This window comes from Amphiprion ocellaris, chromosome 18 (assembly GCF_022539595.1).
Source record: "Amphiprion ocellaris isolate individual 3 ecotype Okinawa chromosome 18, ASM2253959v1, whole genome shotgun sequence".
Taxonomy (NCBI): domain Eukaryota; kingdom Metazoa; phylum Chordata; class Actinopteri; family Pomacentridae; genus Amphiprion; species Amphiprion ocellaris.
The window spans coordinates 9,274,985-9,292,165 of NC_072783.1; the positions used below are offsets into that span (position 1 = coordinate 9,274,985).

The 17,181-nt window shown below is 38.5% G+C and overlaps 1 protein-coding gene across 1 annotated transcript in view; it reads left to right on the forward strand.

The window, feature by feature from the left end:
* cep131 (centrosomal protein 131) overlaps nt 1-16,537 on the forward strand; it is a 39,286-nt gene extending 22,749 nt beyond the window's left edge. Inside the window, exons 24-30 of the mRNA XM_023284738.3 lie at nt 613-730; nt 812-886; nt 2,522-2,664; nt 4,160-4,337; nt 4,637-4,833; nt 9,163-9,223; nt 10,608-16,537. Coding sequence (XP_023140506.2) covers nt 613-730; nt 812-886; nt 2,522-2,664; nt 4,160-4,337; nt 4,637-4,833; nt 9,163-9,223; nt 10,608-10,679 — 844 coding nt within the window. The 3' untranslated portion in view covers nt 10,680-16,537. The remainder of the gene's footprint in view (nt 1-612; nt 731-811; nt 887-2,521; nt 2,665-4,159; nt 4,338-4,636; nt 4,834-9,162; nt 9,224-10,607) is intronic.
* The last annotated feature ends 644 nt before the right edge of the window (nt 16,538-17,181 follow it).

The window sequence follows — 17,181 nt, forward strand, 5'->3', positions numbered from 1 at the left end:
AGTTGTTTGCTCTATAAAATGTCAGAAAACGGTGGAAAATGCTGAAATATTTCAACAGTGTAAATGTTTGTGTGACTGCTTTGTTGCTTCGGCCTCTTTATGCACCACAGAACATCCCAGGCTTATTTCAGCAGCAGGATTTGTTCTAAAAGATGGAAAACAGACACTCAGAAATACAGATTCCATCTGAATTTGTCCGACGGACAAAGAACAAGTGACAGAAATGATGAAAACAAAATGATGAAATTTATCAATAACTAGGTTATGATGAAACGGTAAAATGTTGAAAATAAAAGAGTGTTTGGAAATGTGTCTCTCCGGCAGGGAATACAAAACAGATGAGATGCTTTTCTTAGAGAAATGTTTTTACAGCTGCTCAAGTGAATAAGTGCCATTAAAAGAAACAGAAACAGCTTGATGCACTGTTAACTAGAAGCCTTCATAATAGCAGCTTGTTGTTTGTTTAAATTTCATTCCACGTTGATCATAGTGACTAAATCTACATGGTTGTAGGATGTTATTTCCAAATACAGCTCTAGTGTCGCTTAAAGATCCTTAATAACGATAAATCGGCTGCTTTTTCACTGGTGATTTGTGTGTTTTGTGTTGCAGGCAGCGCGTCGAGCTGGAGGATCTGAGGCGGCAGCTGGAGGAGAACAGCTCTCTGGCCGGACGAGCTCTGAGAGAAGAGCTGGACAAAACCCGAGAGGAGCAGGAGAGGAGGCACCAGGTGATGGTTGTCAACACGGCAGAGTAACTTTAGATTCAGAAAGAGGCTGAAGCTCACGTTGAGTGTCGTTTGTGTAACCAGGTGGAGATGAAGGCGCTACAAGAGCGTCTGGACATTGAAAAGCAGACGTGGGAAGAAAACTACAAGAAGAAAGAGGTGTGTGAACACGCCTCTAGGACCTTTTTTTTTTTGTTCCGTATCTGTTGTCACCTATTCTTCCTTTCTGAACGATGCCAAACCGCTGAATACTCTGTAAATATAAAGAGTTGTGTTTTTAGACTGCAGGCATCTAGGTCAGCTCCAGTTTTCTTTGTGCAGCCATTTATACAAACAAGAAAAGAACAGGAACTGAGCTTTTCTGCCAAAAAACGGTCTTTTTGGAGCAATACAGGAAGGTGGCAGGTTTCCAGCGCCATCATGGAAAGACGCTGTAATTCTTACACCTAAAGAAACAAAAAAAAAAACCACACAAACACTTTGCTGAATAATTGGTGAATTTAATATCATCTGAAATAAGGAAAATGGCAAAGTTCAGGGTCTACGTAGGGAGTGAAAGCACAAATGATAACAGCTTTTATCGTCAACAGACAGCTGAAGAAATCCTTTTTTTTTGAGGGCGTTCAGAGATTTTTTTAAAGTTTAACCTCCTGATCAGTTTCCTGAACCGTATAATCCAACTTTCCAACGACAGAAAGGCTCTCAGGTGGACTTTCCCCTCTTTTCTTGGAACCTGCAGACAAACTTATGGAGCTAATTGAAAGTCACAAATCAATAATTAATATATAAATAAATGACAACCGAAGAGATTACAGTTGAGTTTGTTTTCACAGCTCTCTGGAATTTAACTTCCTATGGAAATGTCACTCATGTATATATAAAATGTAATGAGACAAAGATAACCTTGTGTCATTGTGTGTGGGTTTGCCCTAAGGTTAAAAGAATCTGGGGGGAGGTTAAACAAACAATAGAAAATATTATTTATGAAACAGTCTCAATAAATCTTGCTCACTTTATTTTGGGACTTTATCCAAAGCAGCATAAGTCCACCAACAGTGAGCATATAATAATAGATTCAAGCCTCCTGCATGCTACAAAACTACCTGCACTCTTTTGGAAAAAAACTTGCCAGTTTAGTACACTGGTGAGGCAAATGTTGATAACCTTCCCTGATGAGGTAGAATAAATATTTGTGATGTAAACCTCGTGGAATTACCAGAATGAAAGCAATGACAAGACTAGCTCCTGTTCTGTATAAAGTACTGTAACACATTAACGTGTCTGAGAAGGTGTGTGTTTGTTAGCCTTCTTTTTTTCCTTTTCTATTTTTTTTTCCTGTCTTCACACATGATTCTCTGTTTAATATGCATGTGCCATATTATGGATAATAATATTTGCACAGCTGAGTAAGTCTTGTAATGAATACTGCAGTGCATATTTGTACCTGCATACAGAAACTGTTAAATATATTGTTGATTGTTGAAGATGCAGATTGCAGGAAATATTGTTACATTAAGTAGCTTGTATATGATTAAATGCTTAAAATCAAAATGAAGCATTTTCTGTAATTTAAAACCAAAAAAATCACTCAGCTAAAACCTTCAGGATGTGAATGACACTGAGAAAGAACAGTGGGATTTGTAGGAAACACGTTCAGTCAGTGAAGAAGTAACTTTTATTGTGCAGCAATGACAGTAAATAATTAACTGTTAAGGACATAAAGACGGATGTGTGTGAACCTAGGTGTGTTTTATTGCTGATTTTTGAACTCGTATCACATGTAATGTTCTGCAGGAAGCCTGGCTGCTGAGCCGCGAGCGAGAACTGAAAGAAGGGCTGCGACGAGAACGTGACAAAGAGATCGAACTCGCCATCTGGACGCTGGAGGAGGAGACCAGCAAGGACAAGGAGGAGTGTGAGAGGGCAGCTGACAGCAGGTGTGTGTTCACCTGAAGCTGCTCTTAAACACAATATCATAACAATAATAGCTCAGTACAAACTAGGATTTGATCCATCAGACAAGAAGAAGGAATCCATCAATTCATATTTTTGTCATTTATTTTTGATGTTTAATCCTTTTTAATTGTCTGTAGAAAAGACCGAGCCGTTTACCGTCAAGTAATAAAATATCAAACAGGACAGCAACTTCATAATTCATCTAAATGAAGCCTTAAAGTCATTCTATACCGTATTTTTATGTGCATTTAAAGTATTCCATTAGACAGAAGTTCATGAAAACAGCAAAATTCCAAGAAACCTCCCTCAGTTTTGCAGAAAATTGTGTTTTGATTTCTTCTGAAAAGAGTTCATGTGCATAACAGGACATGGAAACAACAGATTCCTTTTCTGAATATATTCTGATGTAGTGAACATTTATTTCACACGACTGATCAGCTGGGTGTTTTACGTCGTCTTCGTCTTCATACAACATGGCCGACGCCACTGCAAAAAGAAAAAAAAACAATTCCTGAAGACTTGCAGGGGTCCTTGACTTACGTCGGAGTTCCGTTCCTACGGCCCGACGTAAGTCGATTTTCATCCTAAATCGGAACTCTGGCGAAAATGTAAACAAAGCCATTGAATACGAATATGAACACAACAGCAACAGAATAACAGTAACAGAATATGTTGCACTCTTTTTACAACTTCATCTGCTGACTTGGGTCTAGCAACCAGCCGATATTCGTCGGTGTTTCGCACTGTTCCGAGCGTTTTATTCTCTCTAATTTCACTTCCGGGGAGATGGCTTTCCTTTTCTTCCAAGCATCAGAAGAGTCTGACTTACGATTGGGAGCCATAATGAAGGACAAAAATTTAGTGAACGTAGCACAATCCAAGATGGTGTACAACCGGGCAATGTAAACAAAGCCGTCTTATAGCTCTGCATGACGACATATTCGTCTGCTCCACTCGTCAACTAATTCCACATAATCGGGTCTGATGTAACGACAGAGCGCCGTAGGTCGAGGACGTCGTAAACCGAGGACCCCTTGTATCTCAATTTCTTTCTAGCAGATGGATAAAGTTTTGTTTGTTTACAGCTTTAAAGGTTAATTCTATTCGACGTGAAACTCAAGAATATCTGTTTAGGAAGTCCACCAAGGGATGCACAGTTTATTGATGATCACATGTTTATTTTTATGTGGCATTTTCAGACAAAACTGGAAACTTTTAGCCTTTATTAGCGGATATTTCATTGTAAAGCCTCTTTTAGGTGATAGAAATGATGATGCAGAAATCATTATGCATTTCTAGTAATAACACATAAACTGTAAATATCTACAGTCACAACTCTTGCAAGAAAAATATTCAAGATTAATCAACTTCAGGCCCGTACTTTTTGGGATGTGCACATTCCTGCTGACTTTTTTTTGGCAACAGCTGTACCAAAAATGAAGTTGCATCAACCTGCAGCGCGCTTGGTTTTTACAGGGTGAAGCGAGTCAGAGAAAAGTACGAGTCGGAGCTGAGGGAGCTGGAGCGCTCTGAGAGGACGGCGGTGGAGAAACAGCAGGAGCTGAGGAAGCAGCAGATGGAGACGGAGGGAGAAATGATCCGACTTCAGGCTCTGCTCAGGCAGAAGGAGCAGGAGATAGAAGACGTCACGCAGGTAGGAAGCAAAACATTCCCATAACTTTTTCCAGCAGAATTTTGTTTAATGAAAGTTGATTTAAGGCTGCAACGAACAATTATTTTTATTGATTATCTGATTAGTTGTTTGGTCTGTAAAATGTCAGAAAATGATGAGAAATGTTGAAACATTTTAACAATTTTCCTCTGACTGCTTTTTTGCTTCGGCCTCTTTGTGCACCACAAAACATCGCAGGCTTATTTCAGCTGCATAATTTCTTTTAAAAGATGGAAAACCGACACTCTAAAATACAGATTCCACTTGAATTTGTCCGACAGACCAAGGACAAGCTTGCCGACGAGCGCCGCAGCCTGGCCGAGGTGATCCGGCAGGAGTTCGCCGACCGCCTGGTGGTGACGGAGGAGGAGAACCGGCGGATGAAGGTGGAGGTGTCGGAGGTCCGAGCGAGGCTGAGGTTGGAGGTGGAGAGGATCACCAGGGAGAAGGAGGAGGAGCTGGCTGAAGTCCACCAGCGGTAAGACAGAAGAGACGTTTGTGCTGTTTGGTCACACAGTTTCCAACCTGACAAACTGGATCAAAAGCACTGGTGTAGCTACTTTAGAAAAGGACAGAATTAACTTTCAACTGTGTCCAAATTGTAGGAGCTTCAGTAGATATCAACTGGACTTCTCTTGGAGGCTCTTGAAGAAACTTTATTCAAGAACCTCCAAGGGAAGTCCAGTTGATTTCTTTTTTCTAAATGTTTTGTCTTTTTTTTGGCCTTTTTCAGCTTTTTATTGGATAGGTGTAGTGAGAGACAGACAGGAAACGGGGGAGAAGAGTTGGGGGAAGACTTGCAGCAAAGAGCCGGAATCGAACGTGGGCTGCTGCGTAGGGAACCAGCCCCTGTACATGGGTCACCCACTTAACCTGTTGAGCTATACGGGCACCCGTCTAGTTGATTTCTAATGAAATGTACAGGTTCTTGAAGAAACCTTTTTCCAGAACCTACATAGAAGCTGTATTGTATATTAATTTCAGTAGACTGGACTTCCTTTGAAGGTTCTTGAAGATTTCTTGAAGAACCTGTACAGTTCAGTACAGATCAACTGGATTTCTCTTGTAGGTTCTTGAAGAAAGTTTATTGAAGAAGACTTCTTCAAGAACCTGTACATTTCAGTAGAAATCAACTAGATTTCTCTTGGAGATTTTTGAAGAAGGTGTCTACGAGAACCGTCTTTGAGAACCTTCTTCAAGAACCTACAAGAGAAGTCCAGAAACCTACAAGAGAAGCTCCTATGTTGACCTGGATGACTGAGAATCTACACAGACAAAGTGTGACCAAAGTAGCTTTAACTGTAGAAGCAGATCTTGCATGTTTATCTCCACTGAAGGCAAAGAGACGATGATAAGATTCCCTCTGAACTCAGGTGACCACTGCACGAGTCTGAAGGTTTTGAAGCCAAATCTTCCCAAAACTCTCCATAATTCGGCACCTGCAAACAATCAGGACCACTCTGGGTGGATTTAGGTCAGCGGCAGCCTCCCAACATTTAATAAGATTTGTCCGAGGCCAGCTGGCTGCTCACTGATCGGCTCTGTTGAAGGTGCAAAGAAGGAATGTTGGCACACAATTTAAAAGTGCAGCTTAAACCTAATAAAAGGTGGAAACTTTAGCACCCCGCTGGGCATCAGCCAGTTTGTAAGAGGAGAAACACGAAGAGGCTCAGAGCGAATTCTGAAGAAGACCTGAATAATGTTAGCGTAAAGTTCAACGTGGCTCTGAAACTTCTCAAACTCCTGAACTGGATATTTTAGTTAACAGACACCACAGTGTCTTTGTTCCATAGGTTATTGTTGAATATCGAGTTGAGCAACTGATCAATTAACTATTTTAAGAATCACTTTGTCATTTTTTAAAGAAAAAACTATCAAAATTGTCCGATTCTAGTTTCTACTCACACATTATTAAAGAGCAACTTATAACTATAAAGAAACAGATTGTTGATGTGGACGTTTTTTAAAATTTTGGTGTTTATTTCGTTTGGTTTGTTTTTACAGTCAGCAAGTAAATTAATACTTTTTTCTGGAATTTTACTAGTTTTAATCTGTAATGTGTTAACAGAAAAACCAAGAATAATCTGGACACTAACAGTTAATTATTTAGAATTTTTCTGTCTGTCGCAGACAGAATTTTTCTTTCAAATAATGATAAATATCTGTAGAATATTAATATATTTTGCAGATTTAAATGCAGTAGAAATTATGTAATGTCACGGTCAAACATTGCAAAAGAACAATAGTCCAACAGGGAACGTAATAGCTTCTTAAATGTGAATATTTTCTGGTTTCTTTCCTCCTGTATGACAGTAAACTGAATATATTTGGGTTGTGAGCACTAACTGACATTTTATCTAACTAAACTAACTTAAATTAACATGATGTCACCATGACATCCAACACTGATGCAGGTGGAAACAGGCTCAGAATCAACGTCCCGGTTGGTCTCCTTAATGTTGCATTGAAATTCTCCAATATCAAACTGTGAAGCTGGACTTTGTTCAGTCGTTCCGTGTTGAAACAGGAACTTTCTTTATTGTCGGTTGTATCATCTAAAACTGTATGACGTTGTGCAACAAGCATGAGGCCACTTCTCTGAAACACTCCTTCCAGTCTGTGTTCACTGTTTCTCACTGAACTAATAACTGTATTTAAACAAATGTGTGGCTTAATTTTCATTTTAATGACCCTTGGTGGAACGGGAGATTGGCATCATGGACGTTCAGCCAACAAATCTGCAGTAACTGTGTGATGCTATCATGTCAGTATGGACCAAAACCTCTGAGGAACGTTTCCAACAGCTTGTTGAAAGTATGAAATGAAGAATTAAGGCAGTTCTGAAGGCAAAAGGGGTCCAACCTTTTACTAGAAGGTGGACCTAATAAAGAGGCCACTGAGTGTATTTGTGCCATTCTGCTTCAATCTGAAAGCATTTCACTTTCTAGTAAGATTCTATATCCATACTTTAGAAATAAACCATTTTACACTTCTTCTTTTTCCATAATGGCTGATAAAGGATCTTACAAATTTGATGTATTTGCCCAAAATTTGGTTGAATTTATCGTTTTCAATCCCCAAAGAGAAGCTCGACTTTTCTATTTTAAATATTTCCAAAATGACACCAGTTTTCCAGTATAAATAATACTGCACTGAGCTGCTTTCTAGTAATGAATTTATTTAGTTAAAGCCTGCAGCAGCTTTTAAACGCAGACAAACGGTGTCAACGTTCCTGTGTTCTGTTAATGTCGTTCCAATATGAACCATTATATGAATCATTTATGCCAAACCTACAGTATATGAAAATGATTTGCATCCTCAGAGCAAGTCGACCTGATGTTTTAGTACTTCTCATGGTGTGGGATCCTTAAATATTTTCCGACAGTCTTCTTTTCCAAACACTGAAAGCTGCAGATTTCCCCCCAGATCTCCTCAGAAAGCACTCTGGCTTTTTTTCCCCCTCTTTTCTTTAGCGTTGTTCTCATTTTTAACATAAGACAGAGCCGATGTGTTTTTAATATTATCTGGACAACAGTGAAGCTCTACAGCACCGAGGATTAAGACATCAGGCTTTGATGCACAACAGGGATTGTTATTAGGAGGATTCTTTGTTGTTTTTTGCATTATTTGTTGGTGAGAAATATGGAATATGAACGTTACAGGCATCCACATATATTCATTTAACAGCTCTTGTATGAAGAAAATCAACCAAACTATTGATTAGTAAATGTATATTGTATATTTAACAGTGTGTTTATGCTTGAGTTGCATTTTTCCTCACTGTGGTTCATTTTTCACTGCAAATTAAAGTCCTTCCACTTCTATGAGAGTTAGAATTCTGCCATAAATCACCAAAAAATATGTTTAAAAAAAGAAGAAATTTTAATTTTAGGATTATTTTTTTTTACCAAAAAATGAAAAAAATCAACATGATTTTTCATTTGTTTCTATACTTGTGTCCTCTCTACACTGCCTGCAGTTCAGCTGACCGGCGTAGAATTTTTAGTTTTGTAGACTCTGCTGCAAACAATTTGTTTTAGGGGAATTATTAAATAGCGTGTGAAATAAAATGATTTTGAGTAAAATAGTTTCAGTTTTAAGCTTGAACTTTTCCAACAGAGCTACATTTTAATAGTTAAAGGACCTCCAGAAAGAAAAATCCAACAATTCCTTTTTATTTTACCAGTTTCTGACTCTGATTTATGGTGTTGATTTAGTGATTCTTTTGTTTTTTGTCATTTGTTTTGGGGGAATTATTAAATAAAGTGAAATTAAGTGATTTCAATTAAATATAGTTTCAGTTTTAAGCTTGATTTTTTTTTTTTCCCGACAAAACTATGTTTTAGTAGTTAAAGGACCTTTAGGAAGAAAAACCCAACAATTCTTCATATTTTTTACAGTTTCTGTCTCTGGTTTATGGTGTTGTTTTCGAGATTTTTGGGTTTTTTGTAGTTTGTTTGGGGGGACTTATTAAATAACACGTGGAATAAAGTGATGTAGATTAAATATAGTTTCAGTTTTAAGCTTGAACTTTTCCATTAGAGCGACATTTTAGTAATTAAAGGACCTTTAGGAAGAAAACCCAACAATTCTTTGTATTTTTACAGTTTCAGTTTCACCTATCTCTGATTTTTGGTGTTTGTTTTTTTTTTTAGAACTGCATGCCTTTGAAACTTGCCGTCCGGTTTTGTGGCTGAAAACCAAATTCATTTTATCTGAAACCGTGTTTACCTCCTGTGATTTTTGAGATGTGTGTGAAACCAACAGATCTCAGCTCTTTAACGTCTTCTTGTCTGTGAACTTTCAGGGTGAAGTCGGCCATCTTGAAGAAGGAGGAAACCGTCAGTAACCTCCGGAAGCAGCACGAGGTGAGTGGCCTGATGGAGGATCTACCTCATTGCCGTTTTGCACCAACATTGTTCATTTGTATTTGCAGTAGTATGTTAATAAGTTGTCTTCTTTTCTTTTTTCTTTTTTTTCATTTTCTTTTTATTCTTATTATGTTACTTTTTCTACATTTGTTTTTTTTTATTCATTTTCTTTTTATTGAACATTATAACGTATGTTTTGCATACAGCTGGTACATAATGGCTGAGTTTTTTTTTTTTCTTTTTTCTCCCCCTCTCTCCTCCAAATGCAATATCTTTAAATTAAACATGACACTCAAAAAAACGAAGAAAATACCAATAAAAAACCAAAGAAAGGTGAAGACTTCCTCATTCTTTGACTTTAAATCGAATTAAAGAATGACCGTACCTTTTCAAGTACACAAATGAAATTATGCCCAGGACTTCATGGTTCTTTGCATTCCACCATACATTTTGTGTGGTTAAACTAACAGAATTTTACTATGTTACCAGTGCTGCGAATATAGTAAAATAAAGTAAATAAACAAATAAAATAGACAGGAACAAACATTTCAACTTCTGTAGCTATGAACTAGGGTTTTTTTCCACAATGTACATCTCAGATAAAATCAGACCTAATCGGTTTTAAGTACTCTATCCAGTTTTCCCCAATTCTTTTAGATCTATCCACCTCCAGTCTCAAAGAAAAAGTGAGCTTTTCCATCACATATATATTATGTGTATTATGTATTACCTCAACCCAGTTCTCAACCTTCAGTAGCTCATTCTTCATCCATTTTCTGGTAATTGCTTTTTTGCTAGCAATCAGCATTATGCTATAAATATGTTTGTCCCCAAATCTAGGAAAGTTTATGTCCATCCAGTTTCCCCAGATATAGTACCTCAAATGTACGTGGAAGGTCTACCTTCACTATTTTATCCATGCAATTCTTAAGCTCCTGCCAGTAGCTACCAATGGAGGCACAACCCCAGAATATATGGAAATGGTCCACTTTATCTGCTCCACATAATCACCAACACTTTGTGTCATGATACTTTGTCTGTGCTGATGTTCTAAAAAGTCTTATGATGTTCTTCCATCCGTGTTCTCTCCATGTTGAGGAGCAAGTTGTTCTCCACTTCTGTCCATTTATCTCTTCCCATTCATCCACTGATAGGACAATATTTGCCTCCCTCTCCCACCTCTTTACTCTTTCTACATTTGTATATGTATTTATCCCTATTTGTTTTATTTATGTTGCTTATCTATCATTTCTTAGGTCATTGTTGCACTGCCTGCTCTACATGCCTTTTTAATTGCCCCTTGGGGACAACTAAAGTTTTCTTAATCTGAATCTGAGAGATGATTGACAGCCGGTTTAAACTCTCTCCTGTGCTCTGATAGGCTGCTCTGAAGAGGGCGGACCACCTGGAGGCCTTGTGGGAGCAGCAGAGGAAGCAGCTGCTGGAGAAGTGACTGACAGGACGGCCGGGTTTTCATCTCCGTGGACCTCCTCCCCCTCTCCTCCCCCTCCTCACCCTCCTCACCCTCCCGCTGCTATGAGCTGCATTGTGCTCATTGTGTCGCCGTGTTCCCCCCCGACCCCTCCTCTGGATGTCGTTCCTGCCAGCAAGACTGAACCTGTGCAGCTTCAGAAGATTGAGGCTGAGCTACCTCAGCTGATAAACACGAAAAAACGGGGGAAAGGAACGAAGGAACTGGGCCTCACTGTGTAGCCGCCTCCCCCCCAGACCAGGTGGCACCAGATAAAAGGCCTCAGACGGACCGGCCTGTCTTGTCCTTCCAAAAGGAGGGTTTGTGGTTGGTTAGTGCTGCTGTACCCCGTCCTCTTCCCTCCCACTACAGAGGCAGGAATGTGTTCCCCACAAAGCTGCCACACTGAACACTTCCAGATGTTCCCGACCAGCCCGGGCCTGCTGCTGGCGGTGGGGGCTGTTCTCCCTGCAGGACCCGAGACTCGGAGCATCAGAGCCCTAAACAAGCCACGGAGCGCCTTTATCTGTTGAGCCATGCGTTTTTGTCCCGGTGCCCCCTGCAGGCGAGCGCTAATTACTGGATCCAGAACCATAAATACCCCTCGCTGCCCCGCGGCCCGCTCTGAGCAAAACCAAACTCTTAACACGGCGGTTAGAAGCACTAACGCCGGTTACCGGGTTGAGTTAGAGTGTTTCTAGAAAGAGCGAGTTTGGGACTTGAAAGGAAAACGAAAGAAGAAAAATGGGACGTCTGAGGTCAGATGATTGCAGAGTGGCTTTGAGAAGTTTTTTTCTGAATGTAGGGAAGAAAAAGAGGTAGAAGGAGGGGGGGAGGAATGTGTAGAAAATGTTTATAGGATTAGGAAAGCAGAGCCGGGACAGAGCGGGGCGGCGGGTGGGTTAAAGGGGGCACCAGGCATGTGACCAGAGGGACCAAACGCATCCAAAGAGACGAGTCGCACACATTCACAAACTCCCAGGAGCCGCCGCCGTTTGTTTTTTTCGTCCCTCAACCCTTAATGAAGACATGTGGAAGCCCCTCTCGCAGACACAGAAAGTCTTTGTGGATAAGATTTCAGCGAGAGCCGGTCCATAGCTTGACTTGGCGACGGGTGGAGCAGCTGTAACCAGAGTTGGTGCTGCTCGGAGAAACTCTAAACCCCGAAGTAAGGCCTGTTATTTAGGTACAACGCGATGTGAAAGAGCACAGTGTGATGTGACTGTAAAGGCCTCCGGATTAGACCTCACTGTCACAGCCTATTTATTCTCTCTCCTTTATTTATTGTAGCGCTCGACCTTCGCGGCGCCACAGGAAGGTCGAGGATGTGAAGTAGTTTTTCTTAAACGTTGTCAAGACGTCGAGTGTTTATTTGTTGTTTTTTTAAATTGTTTTTATCCTTTCTGTCGCGGTTAGACGTTACAATGGTGCCATTTTTAGATGTTCTAAAAACTGTACGTCAGGTTTTTCTGACACGGAAGTCGTCCGAGCCACAACGAGTGAAACGTGAACTCGTAAGTAGAGCAGATTTAGTTTGGTTAGTTCCATTTAACTGTCGACCGAATGTAAACTTTTGAAGCATTTTTAAGAAAAAGAAAATGTGAATTAGTCTTGTTTGCCTTGGCTGCTTTGGAGCGAATAAACAGGAGGTGGCGCTGTAGACGACACGGCTGTAGAAAAGTTGTCTTCTTGGTGTTTTTACAAACTCGTACATCCGTCTGCAGCGACACTGAGCTCTTTTCTCTCAGCAGCTTGGTTTATTCTCACGCCAGATGTGTGACATCTTCTCCGCTGTGCAAAGGATTGTGGGTCAGAGGGGACAGGAAGTCGTGCTGCAGACTGGGAAATGAGACATCCTGGTGTCTGATACTTTCGTTTTCTAGCAAACTGTAGTGAACTGAAAAATTAAGCCGGTTAAAATCTAAATTTGAATCAGTGCAGTTAGACTATTATGGCTGTTAAATAAAGAGACTCGGCCTCTTCTGTGATTTAATTTAACTCGAATCTATTGGATCTTTAATGCTGAACGTTGATCATCGTACCGCTGTGATTCGACTGACGGAAACTTTACACCTCGGATGTCTTACAGAAACTATTTCAGTGGTTTTCTAAATTCTCACCGCCCTTCCTGTGTGACAGTCGCCTTCTGTAGTGGTGTCTAGTGTGTTTACGCTCTTAGTGAATATTATTGTACTGAAGCTTCACAACTTATATCAGCAATGAAACTTCAAAATCTATCAGAAAAATACAGTTTTCACAAATACATCCAGAAGGACTGACAGAATGACTGCAAAAACAGAGTAGAAAAGGATGCACAATAATCACAAGTAGACGCAAAACAACCACAAAAAGACGCAAATGGATGCAAAACCACTGTAAAGACACACAAACAGATAAAAAATAAACACAAATTGATGCACAAACAGACACAACCCAACCACAAAGACACACAACTTGATGAGAAAAAAAAGACCAAATGGACAAAAAATTAACACAAACTGATGTAAAACACCACAAATGAACACAACATGACTGCAAAGAGAGACCAGTTTATTTAAAGGATGCAAAGGTAACACAACACGACCAGAAAGGGACACACACTGAACACAAACGGACATAATGCAAACTAAAAGACACGTGCGTGATGTAAACAGTCAACAAAGAGCCAGAAAAAACGCATAATGACCACACAAAAACACAAAATGACCACAAAAGAGACAGAAAATGACCACAAAAAGCCAGAAACGCATAATGCCCACAAAAGAGACAGAAGAGAGCAAAAAATGACCACAAAACCCAGAAAGAACACAAAATGACCATAAAGACAAACAAAATGACCACAAAAGAGCAAAAAAATGACCACAAAAAGAAGAAACAACACAAAATGCCCACAAAACACACAAATTGACCCCAAAAACACACATAATGACCACAAAAAGACACAAAATGACCACAAGAGAGAAAATGAGCACAAAAACCAAAAACAACACATAATGACCACAAAACGCAAAATGACCGCAAAAGAGAGCAGAAAATGACCACAAAATCCAGAAACCACACAAAATGACCACAAAAGAAACAGAAAATGACCACAAAAAACACAAAATGACCACAAAGTTTCAGTGTAGGTGTGATTTTTATGTCTGTTGTTGGTTTGTGATGTAATTTGAAGACGTCATTATTTCCTAAAACCACTGAGATGACGGTTCAAAAACGTCCATCATGCCTTTTTATTAGTGCAGTAGTTTGGAGTTATTTTGTTCAGAGATCAGCTGAAACAATAGATGTTGATTTTTAACTGTCAAGGTAAAAATCAGCCTCCATGGTTTCACCTCATGCCTGAACAGAAGAACTCCAAACTACCACTGAGGTGACGGTTTGATTCCACATCAGGTAGATCCTGAATTACAGCCTTTCAGATCTGATGTCTGCAGTTTTTCAGATTCCAGTTTCAGTTTACAATCGGTTATTTGTTCAGCTCTAGTTAGAAGAACTTGCCCAGGAATCGTAAAACCTGACGATCTTTTGTTTAATTCTGTCCTTTTCAAGACCTTAAAACCGCTGAATTTTGATTCAAATATCTCCGTAATGGATTTAAAAGACGATGGAATTTAACAGTTTAAACGCTGGACCCTAAATTACAGACTTTCAGATTTGATAATTGCACTGTTTCAAACTAATTTAAATGTAGAAATGATTAATTGTTCAACTCTGGTTAGTCTTTTTTTGGAAAATGTCAAAAACTACATCAATCAGGTGTAAAAATTTGGGGAAAAAATTAGATTTTTTCTTGAATTTTTGGAACTTTTTCTAATGCGATGCTTCAAAACACAAACTTGGATTAATTTAGGATTTGATTTATGTGATTTTTAAAAGTTAAGCGTCAGTTTGATATTCACTGTAAAATAGATTTAAAACACATGAAAAAATTTAATTTTAATTTAAAATCATGTTTATTTAGATTTTTTTTGGAAAATGTCAAAAACTTTATCAAGCAAACATGAAAAAAAATTATTTTGAAATTTTGCCTTTTAGATGAACTCTTTCCATCACGATATTTCAAAATGCATAATTATTTCATTTTTTCATCTTTAATTAGTTATTTTTTGGATAAAGTCAAAAACTTTGTCAACCAAATAAAAAAGAGAATTTATTTATTATTTAGGTCAAACAACACGTCCTTAATTTTAAATTTTTTTTTTTAATATTGCATTTCCATGAATTCGATTTTTTCTTGAATTTTTGGAACTTTTTCTGCTGCGATCCTTCAAAACGAAACACAAACTTGGATTAATTTTGGATTTGATCTGTAATGATTTTTTTCAATATTCACTCAAATAGATTTTAAACATGAAAAAAATGTAATTTTGATTTAAAATCAGTAGTTTTTTCATCTTTAATTAGTTATTTTTTTGGAAAAAGTCAAAAACTTTATCAAGCAAACATAAAAAAACAGGAATTTGTTTTGGAATTTTGTCTTTTAGATGAACTCTATTTGGGATTTGATTTGTAATATGATTTTTAAAAGTCAAACTTCGGTTCAATATTTACTGTAAAATAGATTTAAAACACAAGAAACAACATGAAAAACTGGAAATTAAATTAATTTAAAATCAATAATTTTTTCGTCTTTAGTTCTTTTTTGGAAAAAGTCAAAAACTTTATCAAGCAAACACAAACAGAGAAAATATTTTTTAATTTTGCCTTTTAGATGAATTTTTTCTGTCACGATATTTCCAAATGCAGCCACAGATTTAAAACGTTTTATGGAGCATCAACAGCCTGAAAATCTATTAGTGTTCATTCCTCAATAGTTTGTTTTTAGAAAGTCAAACTCATCCTTATTTTTATTTTTTTTTAAATTATACTTTTTCTCTGAACTTTTTCCACTGCGTTGCTTCAGATTAACTCTAAACATGGAGGTCTAGACGTGATCTAGTGTTAGTTTGAGCCACATTTTTAACATTAATTCAGTTAAAACTCCTTTAAACTGGACCAAACCTCCGGTCGGAGCAGCTGCTGAGTCACTGCTTCGCTGTGAGTCACAGCAGACGAGGGATTGGTCCGGCGGGGCGGCGATGTGAGTTGGCATTCCTCATGCATGGCCGTCCTACGAGTGCCAGTGAGCCTTTCCTTTGTGTGTTTGTGCGACGCCATTCCTCCCATTGTGACCTGAACCGACCCCCAGACTCACCACAAACCATCCGGCTGCTGGCGCTCACTGTTCCCTTGAAAGGCTCGTTATCTTAAAAACAACGACCAGAATGACTCCAAAATTTAATTATTCACATTCAGATACACAGTCCTGCACAAACAAACACAGAATACTTATCAAGCTGGCAGAAACGTTTATTACAGACAGTTTATTTGCTCCTGAACGCACCATTTCACCCTCTGAACCACAAAAACCACCATTTAAAAGACGTGTTTTGTTGTAAAACCCACCACAAGTGATACCCATTGAAAGAAGAAAGAAGAAACTGCAAAAAACCTGATATTTTCAAATTTCCAACAGAACTTGAACCTGGCATATATTAGTGAGTTTCAAAGTCATGGTAGCTCTTTAAAAAATCACCAACATTACACCAATTTTTAGAAATTATTTCAGCTGCCATCGCAAAAAAACAGAATACTCATCAAGCTAGAAGAAATGTTTATTGCAAACTGTTTATTTGCTCCTGAACGCACCGTTTAACCCTCTGAACCACAAAACTCACCAAAAATGACACCAGTTATCAGAGGAAGAAACTGCAACAACACAGAATCGTCGGATTTTCAAGTTTCCAACAGTCCTTGAACTAGATGTATATTAGTGAGTTTCAAAGGCATGGTGTCTTTTTTTTTTTTTTAAAAATCCCCAAAATTACACCAATTATTAGAGCGAGAAGCTGCCAAAACCACAAGAATCGTCGGATTCAAAATTTTCTGACAGTCCTTGAACTAATCGTGCAGTTTCATCGGGGAAAAACAAGTTTGCAGAAATGTTTATTACAAACAGTTTGCTCCTGAACGCAACGTTTAACCTTCTGGACCACAAAAACTCACCATTTAAAAGGCATGTTTTGTTGTAAAATTCACCAAAAATGGCACCATTTATCATTTACTTATTAAGCAAATAGAAATGTTTATTACAAACTGTTTATTTGCTGCTCAACGCACCGTTTTCACTGTTTTTACAGTTTTGTTTTTTTTTCATGGCGACGTTTCGAACAAACTGTGAATAATCTTTTCAGCAACAACACAATAACACAATAAAAAGCGACGACTGCTCTGTGCTCCTCTGTTGTGTTTGTTTGAACAATTGTTTGCTTGTTTCTGGCCTCCGCCTTCCGTTGCTCTGAAGACGCCTCGGCTCTCTGGAATCCTCATCACGAGGCAGAATAGCTGCTGCTGTGGAGCCCGGAGCGAATCATTGGCTGTTTGTAATTACAGCATTTAATTTGGGTTTTTTAAAATAACGTTCATTTACTAAAAGTTTGTCTTA